This window comes from Ranitomeya variabilis, chromosome 6 (genome assembly GCF_051348905.1).
Source record: "Ranitomeya variabilis isolate aRanVar5 chromosome 6, aRanVar5.hap1, whole genome shotgun sequence".
Taxonomy (NCBI): Eukaryota; Metazoa; Chordata; class Amphibia; order Anura; family Dendrobatidae; genus Ranitomeya; species Ranitomeya variabilis.
In genome coordinates this window covers 101,003,354-101,019,632 of record NC_135237.1, presented here as the reverse complement: position 1 = coordinate 101,019,632, position 16,279 = coordinate 101,003,354, and the positions used below count along the sequence as shown (strand labels likewise).

At 39.3% G+C, this 16,279-nt stretch overlaps 1 protein-coding gene across 2 annotated transcripts in view; it reads left to right on the top strand.

Moving 5' to 3' along the window:
* Positions 1-16,279, top strand: part of RFTN1 (raftlin, lipid raft linker 1) — a 462,134-nt gene that overhangs the window by 70,063 nt on the left and 375,792 nt on the right. For both annotated transcript variants that reach the window (XM_077268863.1, XM_077268864.1), the window contains one exon: positions 4,310-4,465. In XM_077268863.1, the coding sequence (XP_077124978.1) occupies positions 4,321-4,465 (145 nt within the window). In that variant the 5' untranslated portion in view covers positions 4,310-4,320. The remainder of the gene's footprint in view (positions 1-4,309; positions 4,466-16,279) is intronic.

Sequence of the window (16,279 nt, the reverse complement as noted above, 5' to 3'; positions counted from 1 at the left end):
GGAAAGTTGGGACCCCTACCAATCTCGAAAGAGGCTCTGGGGAGCCTAGTCTAACTGAAGTAGGAGTCTAGCACACGCACATTTTCTCCTTTCATTCCTTATGGAAATGTCAGAGACAGCAGAGTTCATCACTCAGCAATATTTGGTGGTCCCATTAAGTAATCCCAAGAAGTTCTGGTATAGGAGAGACTCATGATTGCGTATCAGATTCATTTGTAATCTCCCATTTTGTGATCAGGGAGCATGACATTTTGGTTTCATATCCTAACAGACAGTGGAGGAGACTTACTAAAACTGTAAGCTAACAATGTAAACTTATACTAGACAGTCTTACAAAACCACAAATTTAATAAAGTATGCTGTTGATAAATGTAATGCTTTTTAGACTGTCTCATCTAAGCTTGCACTGCCAATTAGTTAGCTTACTTTGCTCAACAAATTTGAGCCTACTTTTGGCATACAGTGTTGCATCTCTTTGCACACCCCATTACACCAATATCATGATGAGCTTTGTCTCTTTGTTGAGCAAGTTGAAAACAAAAATGTCTAAAATGCATAACTAATGTGTATATGCACGCCATGAAAAAAATGAGTTAGATTGCACTGCCAACTAAAGGATTATGAGGAGACAGGAATCCAAGTGTGCGGTTTATTAAGTTTCAAACTTCTTCATTATGACAATCTACAAATTAGTAGAAATGCGTTGACTAATAAACCGCACACTTGGATTCCTGTCTCATCATCCTTCCGTTGGCAGCGCAGTTTAACCCATTCGATTCCAGTTTTTTAAATGTTTCTAATGCCATGGATCTGCAGCCAAAGCTTTTTTTTGTAGCTGTGATTGCACAACCTGACCAGGTGAGCACGATTGTCTACATTCTCCCTACTTTATATCCGGTTAAGCCCCTATTGCGCTTTTTGTCCCTCCGGTTTTTATAGTTTATATGCAAGCCATGTAAGACATGCTGTCTGTTGGTAAGTATTAAGCTAGAGTTATGGTGAATTTTTAAATTGGTCGGTGTATACGTTTTATATATATTTTTAAGCTACTTGAGTTTCACGTTTTGTACAACCCGTAACTAGTATGCCTAATAATGACGACTGATTCATTCAATAACTACAAACATTTCAAAAATTTTGTGTTTTAACACGGCACAGTGGAGCGTTAGGCTAGCTAAACAGTCAATGTTATAAAATGGTTGCCTCCTTAGTAAGTATCAGATCAACAATGTGGTTTGTAAAAAAAAAAGAAAAAAAAAAAAAGATTACAGATATTTTTGATGTTGGGAATTCTATGTAGGAGGTGAGTGAAAGTCTAAATAATTGAAGCATCTGGAACTGCTATTATTCACATTATGTAGATTGCACGCTGTTTATAATTAGCTGGAGCTGTTGTATTATTACTGCAGCCAATACTGACGCATAGCTTATCCATCGCCGTCTTCTAACACTTCATTATGAGGTATTTCACCCAAAAACTGTAAGTTTGTTAATAAAAATATTTGTTACACTTTCATCATGTTTCTCTCACTTCTGGGATCTCCTAGGTGTGGTTCTCAGTTACCAAACTAAGTGACATTACATTGGTTACACCACTCCCTTCTGTGTAGTTCTGTGCTTTTGTCTTTTCAGTAGCTACATCGTTTAGTTGTCACTATTGGAAATATGGTCCCCAGGTCATAAGACATTTAGGGTATGTGCACACGTCAGGATTTCTTGCAGAAATTTCCTGACAAAAAAATCTGCATGCTTTTTTTCGTGTTTTTTTTTCACATTTTTTATGCGTGTTTTTTCCCAATTCATTAAATAGCGGGAAAAATGCGAAAAATGTGCAAAATTAATGAACATGCCGCTTTTTTTTACCGCGATGCGTTTTTTTTTAACGGAAAAAAAGCATCATGTGCACAAAAATTGCAGAATGCATTCTAAATGATAGGATGCATATGTATGCGTTTTTAATGCGTTTTTATAGCGTTTTTATAGCAAAAAAAACTGAACGTGTGCACATACCCTTACTGTAGGTAAACAGTATACAGTTTATTGCTTACGCTACTGGCCACCCGCCAATCTCTTCAGTGGCTGTTACCTACATGCACACCATTTGCAGACGTTATGCGTTAGAGCTCGCCCGCGATGCTTTGATTCTGGCCAGATCACTGGATCCAACTGGTTTCAATTTGGACAAGTGGCACAACCTTGGCTCTCAATCTTCAGAAGTGTTTCATACCCCCAGCAAAGTTGGAAGCCAGGAGCTCTGGACTTCTGAAGAGGGTTTTTTTTAACGTGTTGTTCTAATGTTCTAATATTTAATTACTTTATAAGAAAATTTTGATTATTTGAGGAGTTCTCTTTTCAGTATCCTTGTTTCTTGGCCAATTATTTGATAACACTAGTTATTTATGGATTTCTCAAGCTATCTCAATGTGGCTGCAATTGAAGCTGTGTGATTAATAGTGTTAAATAGTATTTATTATTGAAATAAGGTGGAAACATAACATTTGTATAATTATTATACTTTTTGACTTTTCCACTTCATTGAGTTAGTAGAAAACAGGACCCATAGTTTATTGTAAAAAAAGGAAGGGGGGGTCCAAAGGGAACTATCTCAGTGCTTCATGTTCAGTCTAAAAAAATATTTGCAGTAATTGTGTTCTTTCTGATCATGTTATGCTAGCAGTGGGCCCAACTCCATGGTGCACTTCTTGGTCCTTGGATAAGTATAAAGGATCTCCAAGCTACTAAACAACAGAACTCCATCCAAGTTGTTATTGAATTACTTTGTTGAAATGTGCTTAATGGAAACAAGGCGTCTCGCTTGGCTTTGTTCTGGACCAATGAAGTAGTAAAGAAACTTTCATATGAAAGTTAGAGTAGATGCTTATATTTTATGAGCAGTACAATGTTTCATCCCTGGACCCAGCAAACTGTTCAGGTTCAAAATGTATTATACGACTCATATAATAATAGCATCTTTACCTTCAACCACCAGTTTGGATGCTTATCCACTACTTTGTGGGTCCACAAGCCGCACCAAAAGGAGTTTTATTCGGTACATTTAAAAGGTTTGTCCTATAGAAAAAGTGTGTGATAAATGTTTGATCACTAGCGTGCTTGCAGTTGGGACACCCAGCAATCACAAGTACAGTGGTCCCCTGTGTGACCACCACTCCTACAACCAGTAAATGGAACAGTTCTCCCACGTGCTCGCTAACCTTCATTCACAAATGGGACTTTGCGTTCCTCTCTTTGGGTTTAGTGGGGGTTTTAACAGTTATACAATTGCCATTTATCTTGTAGATAATTTATGAGATGATCTGTTTTAAGCATGTTTCTTTAATTATAGGGGATTTGCAATGAAAACAAGTTGTGAACTATACATGTGATAGGTGATAACTTGTTGATCAGTACGTGTCAGTCCACTGAGTCCCTTATCGATTGGCAGAATGGGACCCCTTTATCCCCGTTCTCAATGGAATGGCAGTGCACATGCTCGACTGCTGCTATGTTTATTTCTTTTGGGACTGCCGAGTTGTGCTTGGCCTTTTACAGAATCTCTATAGAGAATGAATGAAGTGATGGTTGAGTGTCCGACCTGCTGATACATTTTGTAGCAGTCATAAAAGTTCCCCGTTGTGCTGATCAGAGCAGGTCGCAGCAGGGACACTCACTGATCGGCAAGTTATCACCTATCCTCTGTATAGGCAATAACTTGTTCTTATTGGACTTTAAGTTGCTAAAGTTGGTTATTTAGTTATGGTATATCTGTTTCTTGGAAAGCTGAGTTAAAATCAATATATTACCAAAATTTATGCCTATTGCTTTTATATTAAGACCTATCCTTAGAATAGGCAATCAATTCAAGATCTGTATACTGCTTGCATCTGTCCACCCTGGAGATGATAAAAGCTAATCGGTGGGGGTGTTGAGTGTTGGACCCCACCATTTTATATTGCTGACTTATGGCTAGGTCATCAATATATAAGCAGAAGACAGACCCTCTATTGCTCAGTGTTTTAGCTCCCTTTTGTTCCATTTTATTAAAAATTTATTTTCGTAAATGTGGTCTAAGAAATGAAACCTCAACTGGAGTTCCTTCATTGTACGCTTGTTCCTCTCAAGTATTGCTCTGGGCAATTCGTAAGAGCTAGTTTTCACTTCCAGTTTTTATTTTTTGTCACGAATTGTGGTTGTGACCATTGTTTTCAAATAAGCAAGGGGGTAGGAAGAATTCTTAATTTAGTTTTATTAACGTAAATGATGAAAGTTACTGGTAAACTGCTTTAATTAATGGAAACATTTCTCTTTTCAGCACCTGTTACAATGGGCTGTGGATTAAACAAGTTTGAGAAATTTGATGAGAAAAGACCTGGAAACATATATTCAACGTTGAAGCGGCCACATGTTGAGACAAAGATAGATGTGTCTTATGAATACCGTTATGTGGATTTTACAACAATCACCCAAGGTAAGATAGCAATGTTTAATAAAAATATAGGAGTCTTATATATCAGCCCCTTTATCTGCTTAATTGAGGTAGGTATTAAACAAAATATCAGTAAAAAAAAAAAATTGCCCAATCTTATTTTTTTTTTGGTTTTGTTTGAATTTGTCTTGTGTTGCTGTTCCTAAAATTTCAACATGCTTTCAGTTTGGGATGTGGAAATTCCGAGCATTTCCCATTCTCATATGCTGGATTTACTACAGATTTTATGTCCAGATTTTCAGAAGGAATATTCACAGTAAAATGTATTAACAGCCAAATTAATGTGATTTGAACATTTCTCATCCACAAGCTAGAAAAATCTTCAGTACAGAAATTGATCTGTGGTGCAAATTTTAAAGTAACTCAGATTTTTTGGGATGTTGCGGGTTTTCCACAATTAATTTTAATGGAAAAGTCAACATATGTACCGACTGTTGCAGAATCCAGGAGTGCCAATGTATGGTTCAAGTATGTAAGGATCACTAATAGAAAACAGAGGGTCCTGTATGTGTACACACATACTCTAACACTTTGGTCAAACACATATTTATAACCATCTACAATCAGATAAGCTTTACTTTAAAGGTACCTTCACACTCAGCAACTTTACAACGAGAACGACAGCGATCCGTGACGTTGCAGCGTCCTGGTTAGCGATCTCGTTGTGTTTAACACGCAGCAGCGATCTGGATCCCGCTGTGATATCGCTGGTCGGAGCTAGAAGTCCAGAACTTTATTTGGTCGTCAGATCGGGGTGTATCATTGTGTTTGACAGCAAAAGCAACGATACCAGCGATGTTTTACATGGAGCTAACGACCTGTGAGAACGATAAGTGAGTCACCGTTACGTCACAGGATCGCTCCTGCATCGTTCTGGAGCTGCTGTGTTTAACATCTCTACAGCGACCTAAACAGCGACGCTGCAGTGATCGGCTCGTTGTCTATATTGCTGCAGCGTCGCTAAGTGTGACGGTACCTTAAGAGTGGATATAAAAAGTCTGCACACTCAGTATTAAAATGTCAGGGTTTTGTCATTTAAAAAAATCATACCAAAAAGAATCAATTCAGAAAATTTTCCACCTTAAATGTCACACATAATCTGTACAGTAACCATTGAGAAATGAAGTTAAATAATTTTCAGGGGGGAACTAAAAATATCAAAACTAAAATAATGTGGTTGCATAAGTGTGAATACCCTCTCATAATTGGAGATGTGGTTGTGTTCAGAATTAGCCAATCACATATCCAGTTAAATAGTAGTCAGTACATACCTGCCATCATTCACAGTTGTTCTGATTAATTATACAGTTTAGCTGTTCTGGTTGAATTTTCCTGACATTTTCTTAGTTACATTTTACAGCAAAATCCATGGTCTGTAAACAGCTTGCAACACAGCAAAGGGATCTCATTGTTGAAAGTTACCAGTCAGAAGAAGGGTACAAAAACATTTTCAATCCAATAGGTATACCATGAGGTAAATTGAAACTCGACACGCCTAAAAATTTGATGAAAGGACAAAAGGAAAATTAGTCCTGCATGCTTCCATGAGGCCTACATCAACATTAAAGCGGTTGCAGGAATTTCTGGCAAGTGTTGGTTGTGTACTGCATGTAACAGCAATCCCCCATATTATTCATATGTCTGGCCTGTGGGGTTGGTGGCAAGATGGAAGCCTTTTCTTACAAAAAACATCCAATAATCAAAAGGTTTTGCCAAAACCTACATGAAGCCTGCCAAAAGCATGTTGCGGTCATGTGACAAGGGCGCCGATGGCCGGGATAGAGTGACGGCCACGGATGGATCACGATTCCACCCGCGGCTGTTAGGGGCACATGTCAGCTGATTAGATCAGCTATTATGTGCTGGAAAAGTGGCGGGCTCACTGATGTTCTGATCTGCATTGTGCTTCACTTCCCACTGAAGCATTTCTGCTGTGTGAAGTCTGTAGTGGAAATGCCTTTTGGAATGTACCCTAAGATATGATTTGGTTTTGACCTCTGGATGGTGAAGAAAAGGTTCCCATTCTCTGCCGGCAAACTGAAATCTTCGTGATGATTTGAAACTACAATTTTTTTTTTTTTTTAGAAAATTGCAAAACTCTCCATTACACAGCATGTAACCTTTTTTCCTTAAAACTGGAAAACTGTACTCACTATAGATTTACAATATTTGGTTCTTTCCCTGTGAATGCTTTCAGGTGGCACAGTAGATTTGCCTTGTTTTTATAGGTGTTTTTAGTCTGTGTCTTCCTAAGGATATGCAAATTGCCTCTTCAGAGAAAAAGAGGACTTGAACTCTATAGCGCCACCTGTTGGAAGTAGCGAACCTACAAGTCATAATCAACCCTAAGGATAGTGTGTAGACCCTTGTTTGTCTGTCTACGTTTAGCAATGACTTCCAGAATGAGCAGAGGATTCACTTGATGTTTTGCATGTTTCTTTTCTAACCAAGTCCACAAACATCAGAGGCATCTGGCATCGCTGTGTTTTGTGTCTGTCTGACGGGGCAGCAGTTTTCCATTGTCAACAACTTGTTTTTTGCTGTATAACTGTTTATATGGTATTCTGTCTTTCTTATGGTCATTAGTGTAATAGGTACAGTACTTGGCTGCTTTGTCCAGTGACTCATGTAGTAATTGTCCTATTTTATTTCTTGTGCAGGAAATGACTTTAGATACTTAGTGATATGCTGAGAGTGGTGAATTACAGTATTATATTACATGCCATTTGCATGATCTAGATAATGTCCTTAGGATGCTAATCACCGCGGCCCAGGTTCTTTCTCAGATTCTCAGTCTACTGCTTGTTGATGACGTTGCTCATAAGATAAACTGTAATTCCACCTCTTAACTGGTCATTGATAAGCTTAATACTTCGTATCCCACTTATGACCTCATAGTTTTTATCTAATTGCTTTAGAAGTTTTAGTTATTAAAATATAGACTAACAACTGTATGGGGCTCAGGCTTTAGTTATGTGCTATATCCCCCCAACATTTTTAAGTTACCTATTTAGCTCTTTTTGAAACTAAGTACTTCACAAATGCATGTGATTTGTTTACTCTATGAGGAAAATGTAGCTTTTTTTAAATTTTATTATGACCTGCACAGATTGTAGGTACCCAGGGTTAAAGGCAACAAATAACGCCATAACATATTGGCGATGGTATCATGGTGATAATATTGCATATCAATTTTATCTTCTTAAGGGGTTCCACTGAATTATCTTTTAGAATGTTTGAAATATAAATGTATGTAACTTACTAGTAAGTGTCCTGGTTTCAGCATCGGATTGGGGCAGATTCCACTTTCTTTTCCTGTTGCCAAGTCATCAGTGCTGTGTGTCAAGGGGACTGGCTGACCGACACATTCCAATAGCTAAGCCCGCACTCTTCTCTGTCTATGCATTGGTTGTGACAGTGAAAGAGGTTGGCTTAGCTACCAAAATGATGAGCTAATCAGCCAGACCCTTTTACATATAGCACTGTTGATGTGCCACAAAAGGAAATGCTGTCCGGTATCAGACACAAGTTGAGCTGCGTGGACCATAGACTGACACTACAATCTGAATATCAGTGGATCTTACAAAAATCAGGAATGTAGAATGATTTTTTTTATTTTTTACATTTCATGTTTATTATACAGCCAAGTTAAATTAGTAGAGAATACGTTCTCCTCAAATTGAATTTCCCAGGAAAAACACACAAAGAGGCGAATTCCAATTTCGTCTGATCCGCTCATCTTTAATGTGCATGTTCAGTCTCCATTCCATTCATTGTCGATGGAACCAACAGAAGGAGTCGAGTCCAGCAGTTGGCTTTTTTTTTTACAAAGCCTTAGACAGTGAATGCAGTGGAGCTCAAATATGCTCTGCTCCTTTAAAGATGGGACTACATAGCCCAATTCTTGAGGGGTTCTAGAGCCCCTATCTCAGGATCCCTGCACTCAGATCACAAAGCTTTCAGCAAGTTATCCTTTATTCTAGAGATGAGGCATAGCTTGTGATGTTTGGAATAACCCTTTAACTTACCGGTAGTTCCATAATTCTAGACTATGTAAAATAGCATAACTTTTAGAATTATTCTAATAGTATCCAACTTTTAAAATACTTTGGATCATTCACAGGCTTTCCCTTTTTGTGATCATTATCTATAGCAGCAGGGAATAAAGTCCTTAAATCTTACTAATCCGAGAACCATACAAGTAATTTTTACAATTCATGGAGTATAATGTGGCCTTTGTCCACACGGGCATGCTACATATTGTCAAGAGAATGATAAATAGAATTTTTCCTTTTAAACATTGTCAAAATGATGTGTAATCAAGCAAACTAGCAAAACTCTTGGGGCAAATAGCCCAAGAATCACATATCTTGGCATTGCTGATGCCAAAGTGCACTTAATGACATAAACTGGGCAATTTCTCTAATGGCACATAGATATTTTGCAGAAATGACAGCACTATTGAAATTGTGTACAATGGAAAGGGCAGATTTTGTGTGTACTGACAGTATGATTTCCTGACATGCTTTCTCCAATAAAGGCTTATTTTTATTCATTTTTCTCCTTACACATCCTTATTTTGCATCAAAAAGTTTGTCGCAGAAAAATTTATGCTTTTAGTAGCCAAAATCACTTTTTTGAGTACATGTCATGAATAAAAGACAGCCGGACAGATTTAATGATTTTGATATTATATTCACAGCACTTTTTTTTCTAGTTAGCGGACTTTGAATTATCGTATTATCTGCTTTAAGCTCATTGTTGTAAACTTTGACAAGAAATGATTCTTCTGCGTTTAGAGGCAGCTTTGGCATTAAACTTTTACCCACGTTTCAAAACATCAGTTTATGAAGTTCTGCTGCGTCTGTTCGGCTCGTGAGCATCTGCTTCTAATTTGGGAAGTGTCAGCACATGGAGACACTTATTGGGATGCCGTGAACATGATATTTCTACACGTATGTAATGCTATAGGTTAAAAATGCACTTGCCAAGAACGTATAAAGTAAACTAACAGTTCCGAAATTACATTGTCTGGTTTCCTTTATTTTTCAAATCCACCCAAGGCTGTGTAGGGAAGATAATATATATAATGCTGTCATCGAATACAGTGATGTGTGATTTTTACCCCTTCACCGCGAAGCCCGCTTTCACCTTCCTGACCATTTTTTTCAGTTCTGACCACTGTCACTTTATAAGGTCATAAGTCTGGAACTGATTCTGATTCTGAGATTATTTTTCGTGACAAATTGTACATCATGATAGTGGTAAAATTTCTTTGATATGACTTACGTTTATTTGTGAAAAAATCGGAAATTTGGGGAAAAGTTTGTCATGTCGCAAAAAATAGTTAATAAATAACATTTCTTACATGTCTACTTTACCTCAGCACAATTTTTATAGCATATTATTTTTGTTAGGAAGTTATAAGAGTTAAAAGTTAACCAGCGATTTCTCATTTTTGTAACAAAATTTGCCAAACCATTTTTTTAGGAACCACCTCACATTTGAAGTGACTTTGAGAGCTCTATTTGGCAGAAAATACTGAAAAGTGACACCATTGTAAAAACTGCTCCCCTCAAGGTGCTCAAAACCTATGTTTCCACAGTCAGGAAACCTTCAGTATTCGCTGCGGATTGGATGTTGTGTACAGCTGCAGCGTCCAATCCGCAGCGTCCAGATGTTACAGCATAGTGGAGGGTATTTTATGAAATCCCATCTCCACTATGCGTGCAGGGCCGCATCCGGCGGCCCTGCGTAACCGGATATGCGGCGCGTCTTTCCAGACCGCAGCATGTCTATTTATTTTGCGGAGACGCTCTGTCTCTGCAAGATAAATAACACAGTCTATGAATACGATGTGGTGATTCCGGATGTGTTCAATGAACACATCCGGAATCACCGCACGTACAAAGGGGGGCGGCGCTTTGATTGCGTTGTATTGCACTTTATGTTTTGCGGTATGATGATAAATCACAGTTTTTTACATATATAAATGTATTTATTGGAATAATATTTTTTCTTGTTCTTTATTTTGGGATTTTTAAGAAAATATTTTTACACTTTTTAATAACTATTTTTTTTAAACTCTTTTACAGTGTCCCAGGATGGAACATCATCCTTACACAGACAGATCACTGATATGATACTTTGCAATTCTTTTGCACTGCAGAGCATCAGATCAGCATCTGACAGGCAGGGAAGTAGCAGGCGCTCAAAAGCCACCTTCCCTTTAGGAACCTGAAGGTCCCCACCGCCATCTTGCGGCCAGGAGTCACCATGGATGCCATGATGGGAGCAGACAGGGAGCTCACTCCCTGTGCGATGCTCCTTTATGTTGCTGTCTCTATTGACAGCTGCATTGTCAGCGATCGTTGCTTGCACCGATTGTGGGCGTTGCTACAGGGTGTCCACTCTCACATAGAGCTGACACCCGCACCTGATCACCGCAGTGTGAGCACACGCGATCGTGGCAACATGCATATACTGCGGTTTGTGGGAACACAGCTCCCGCGCGCTGTATATGTACGGCGCATGTCAGGAAGGGATTAAAGAGAACTTGACACCTGATACATGCTGCCCAAACAAGCGCTGGCTGTATTAACTCAGCCAGGCATATCTGACCCTGAAACGCTGCTGTGTTGTTTTAAAGAAAAACATACTTTAATAATTTCCCCCTGCTCGTGTCCTGGATTGACAGGTCTCTGTGCATATAAGCAGAGACCTGTCAATCCAGGGTAATGGGTGGAGAGGAAAGATGCTTGGGACCCGCCTATCTTACTAGTCTATAGTGTGGTCTCAGTCCCCGGCGCCTATTAAAGCATGTTTTTTCGGAACGCCGCAGCGGATTGGGCAGCATGTATCAATTGTAAGGTTAATTTTAATAGGATGTTTCTACAAAGCAATTCTTATCTCTGGTGAACACTCAGATAGGCTGAGCATATGTCCATATTTCACAGGAACAAGGTGCTAAATACATGCAATAGCGCAATATCTACTGAGGGAAGAAAGGTTTGCACATTGCACATTGAAACATGCTTGATTTTACATTTTTTGACAGCAGACAACAGGAAATGGTTGAGTTACCAAGACTGAGTTAGAAACTGAAAAAAAATGTAACAAGGCTGTCCAAGAATTACCGTATACCATATATTTTTTACTACATAGGCTTGTGGAGGTTAGTAAGTTGTAAACTGAGCTTTACTCACTCACCGCTGCCTCTCTACTGCTGCCACTGGTCTTTCTTGACAAGCTGCATGGATGACGTCATGATGAAATAATTTAATTCTCGGAAACTCATTTTATGACATTAGTAACTAACCAGTTCTAGGTTATAAAGGTTCCTCCCACACCATCCATCAGGCTGCTCAAGTAAAGGTAGTTGTACTCTTATTAAACATTGTGAACCGTTGTTTTTTTGCAGCTTCTCCACAGCCGGCATGATCTCAATCTACTTTCACCTATAAAGAGTGGTCGGCTTAGTTTAGAAGACTCTGAAGCAGTTAAAATTAGAATTAGAAAAGTGTGACCATGTGCACAACAATGTCGTTTCTATGTTCTATGTGCATTATGTCCATTTTTTGCAGCACGTTTTTCAGGTGGCTTCCAGGGGGAATCCATCTCAAATAGATATTGTGTGTTCATACCCAAAGTTGTATTTTATTTATTGAAATCTCTGGTGTTCCTATACATAAGAGTTCAGTGGGCGGTCCTACTCTGTGATTGACAGCTATCTTTGGTTGCACCATCATACAGAGAAGCTTGTCAATTACTGAATAGGACCACCCACTGGCCTCATATACATACCAATACCAGAGATTTCAAAGAATAAAATACAAGTTTTACTAGAACTTTCCCCTGAGAAATATGTGTTAATCTGATCCGTCCTCCTGCTCTATAACATCCCGCCTACAGAGCAGATATCATTTTCAACATGAGAGTTTGCCTTTAAATTGATCTTTGCTTCAGTTTTATACATTCAGGAAAGGCCCACCATGCTATTGGCGTTTTTGGTTGATGCTATTGTCGTTTTTGGTTGCGTATAGAGATTTGCATTTGTTCTATCCTTATAATTATAAATGATGAGGAAGAACTACTACCGTGGTGGAAGTTGTCCATCACCAATTAGCAGCTCAAATTTTCTATTTCATATAATGGCTTTGTTTTAGTAGTTTTTAATGTGGTTTGTGCAGTATGTATGGAGGCTTATAAATCCATGAAACCATTGTCACCAGATTGAATGCAAGTCTTTTTTTTTATATAGGCCAAGTCACATTTGTCCAGTTGTCCAGTTCTGTCCTGTGCACGTTTTCGATAGATTTGTTCGGCTTCATTAAAATGCAATTATCATGTTGTCAGCTACATTTCATCTATCCAGACAGGCACAGCTTATTCTGATAATGGCCAGACATAGAACGTGCTAAAAACAGTGCATCCTGCGAGCTGCAGACTAGCGTAGGAAGGAAACATTCTTCAGACTTTGTAAAAGATTAGTGTGTTGTGACAATGTCAGATTAAGATTGGAAGGGAAATGGGACGGCATCAGCTGAAAAGCGATCAGGCTGGTTATGAACAGGATATTTTTTTCATGCCATTTCCTGTGTGAATCTTTTCAAAACGGTAAAATGTTTCATTTCACTATTATAAATTGTGTAAACTTCTGCTTATTACAGCTGTTTATACTTGCTGTAATTATCACCTTGGACCAAGGATCAGGATAGAAGAATAAGGGCAGCACTTCTGGACAGAATGGATTCTATTTTCCAATTTTGTCTTAAAGGGAACCTGTCTCCAGGATTGGCCGCTACGGGTTACGGACATCGCCTTTCAGGGCTTATCTACAGCATTCTATAATGCTGTAGATAAGCCCCCAATCCGACCTGCAAGAGAAGAAAAATAACTTATTATACTCACCTGGGGGCAGTTGGGTCCGATGGTTGTCGCAGGTCCTGGTCCGGTGCCTCCCATCTTCTTGCGATGCCGCCCTCCTGCTTGCTTCATGGCTCCCCGGCATCGCGCTCCTGCGCAGGCGTACTTTGTCTGTCCTGTTGAGGGCAAAGTACTGCAGTGCGCAGGAGTCGGGAAAGGTCAGAGAGGCCCAGCACCGGCGCACTGCAGGAATTTGCTCTGCCCTCAACATAGATATTAAATGAAAAATGTTTGATTACTCACTACATTCATATTGTTTGAATTAATTGCGTAGTCATAGAATTCTCACCTCGGAGACTCTCACCAATTAGTAGTCAATAGGGTTGAGCGACTTTTGCTTTTTTAGGATCGAGTTGGGTTTTGTGAAACCCGACCTTCTCAAAAGTCGGATCGCGTGAAATCGGACGATTCTACTGTAAAGTCGGGTTCCGGACCAGAACACGAAACCCAATACAAGTCAATGTGGATCTCTCTCTCTCTCTCTCTCTCTCCCCTCCGTGCAAAGCATATGTTGTGTTTGACTGCGGAAATCACTGCAGCCCAAACGGTAATATGGCTCTATGACGCTGCAGAAACCAGGCCGGAACCTATGTCATCACGCTGCCCACACTCCTTAATTGGCTGAAAAAATGGCGGGGAAGGCGTCATACAAAACGCGACTTTGGCGCCAAGATCGCCGACCACGTGGCCGATCCCACGCTGGAGTCAGGTCGGGTTTCACGAAACCCGACTCTGCCAAAAGTCGGCGACTTTTGAAAATGAACGATCCGTTTCGCTCAACCCTAGTAGTCAACATTAAGGTTCAAGTGACTATTTGCAATTCTGACAGTCTCTATAAACAGGTTGCCATGCCTGTCAATAAATTATGGCATATCCTGTGGATATACCATAAATTCTTAAGATGGAAGTAACCCTTTAATTGATGACTTGACATTGTTGTATTATGTTTCTTGCTTTTGAATCTTATTTAACTGTGAATCATTAAAGCATTACATTGAAATATGAACTGTTAAAATGAAGTCATTATAAAAGCAAATGAGATGCCAAATTACTGCTACATTTTATGATGACTGCATTATCATAATTATTATGTTGGAGAAGAAATTGTTAACACCTATTATTCTGTATTTCCGTGTGATGTTTTCATGGGAGTATGTGTTTTATACACCAATATTTTGTGCTCTTATTTTTTTTTTGTATCAGAACAGAATGAAATAGATTTAGCACCTGTAAGAAGCCAATCACTAAAAAAATAGATTTACTACCTGTAGGGAGCCAATCACTAAACCTCTGTTCACACTTGCAGTTGATTAATGCAAGCTGTGCTGTTCTTTCCTGTTAAGGAAAAAGTATGTCATTTTAAGTATGTCCATTCTTTTATACTGTGTGGGTGATCAAGCTATAATTTAAAGGGGGTTACATAAATCTTAAATTAACTGTTTAGGGGATTTTCACAGATTCAATAGAAAGACGACAAAGTAGAATAATTGTAAATACAAGTATTGAAGTTAGAACTTGGATGGAAATATCTTGCTGTTAATTACAGCCTGGAGTCTCAAACCCATGGACATCACCAAAAACTGAGCTTCCTCCCTTGAGATTCCTAACCAGGCCTTTACTTCAGAAATTTTCAGTTGTTTCTTGTTTGTTAGTATTGATGAGTTCAGGTGACTCTGCCATTGAAACTTTGTGGTAGTATATAACAGCTTAGTGGTGTAGCTAGGGGGAAAAACAGGTGGGATATTTGCCCCAGGCGCAACAGGCAGATGGGACCAGTGGGCCACTTGATGTGGTGATCCAAGGTGTCTCCCAGATGCCTGAATTTTGAGCCCACTCTCCCTTGATTAAAATCTGGCTGTTCTCTGAGCTGGCTGGCGGCATTTAATTGCACTCACATCTTTCAGGTGCAAGTACAATTAAAGCATGGACTTCCTGCACTTACAGGTCAAGGCGATGTCAGCAGCCTGATCAGGTCACTTAGGATGTTGTCAGCAGCAAGGCAAGAATGGCAAGAGACAGCATGAGAAAGGGAGGGGGAAATATGTGAAGAGACTTTATGGAGAGGAGAGAAGGGGGAGTGTATGAGTAGGCAGTATAAGGAGAAGGGGAATATTTATGGGGTGAGTAGGGGGATGCGAGGTGAAAGTATAGTGAGAAGATTAAGGGGGTACAGTAAAGAGACTGGGGCAATATAGAGAGGGGATAGTGTGAGGGCATGTTATGTAGGGGACAGTATGCACAAGGGGAGCGAGTGTGAAGAGAATGCACATGGTTCTGGTGATGTATTCATGTACTCTTTGTGGTTCTGGTGATGTAGTTCTGTACTGATGGTGGTTCTGGTGATAATTCTGTACTGATGGTGGTTCTGGTAATGTATTTCTCTACTAGTTGTGGTTCTGGTTATGTATTTTTGTACTGATGGTGGTTCTGTTGTATTATTTCTGTACTGATGGTGGTTCTGTTGAATTATTTATGTACTGATGGTGGTTCTGATGAATTATTTCTGTGATGATGGTAGTTCGGGTGCTGTATTCATATACTGATGGTGGGTCTGGTAATGTGATGTATTACTGTACTGCTGTAGTTTTTTGGTGCTGAATTCCTGTAGTGATGCCAGGTTTTGCTGATGTATTCTAATGTTAGTTCTGGTGTTGTATTCATGTACATATATCAGTTGTGATGCTGTATTTCTGTACTGTTGTTGATTATAGTGATGTATTCCTGTAATTCTAGAGGTTTTTGTGCTGAATTCATGTACTCATGGTGGTTCTATTGATATAATCCTGTACGGATGGTGACTGTGATGCTGTACTCATGCATTAATCACGGTTCTGGTGATGTATTCCTGTACTGACGGTGGTTCTGGTTATG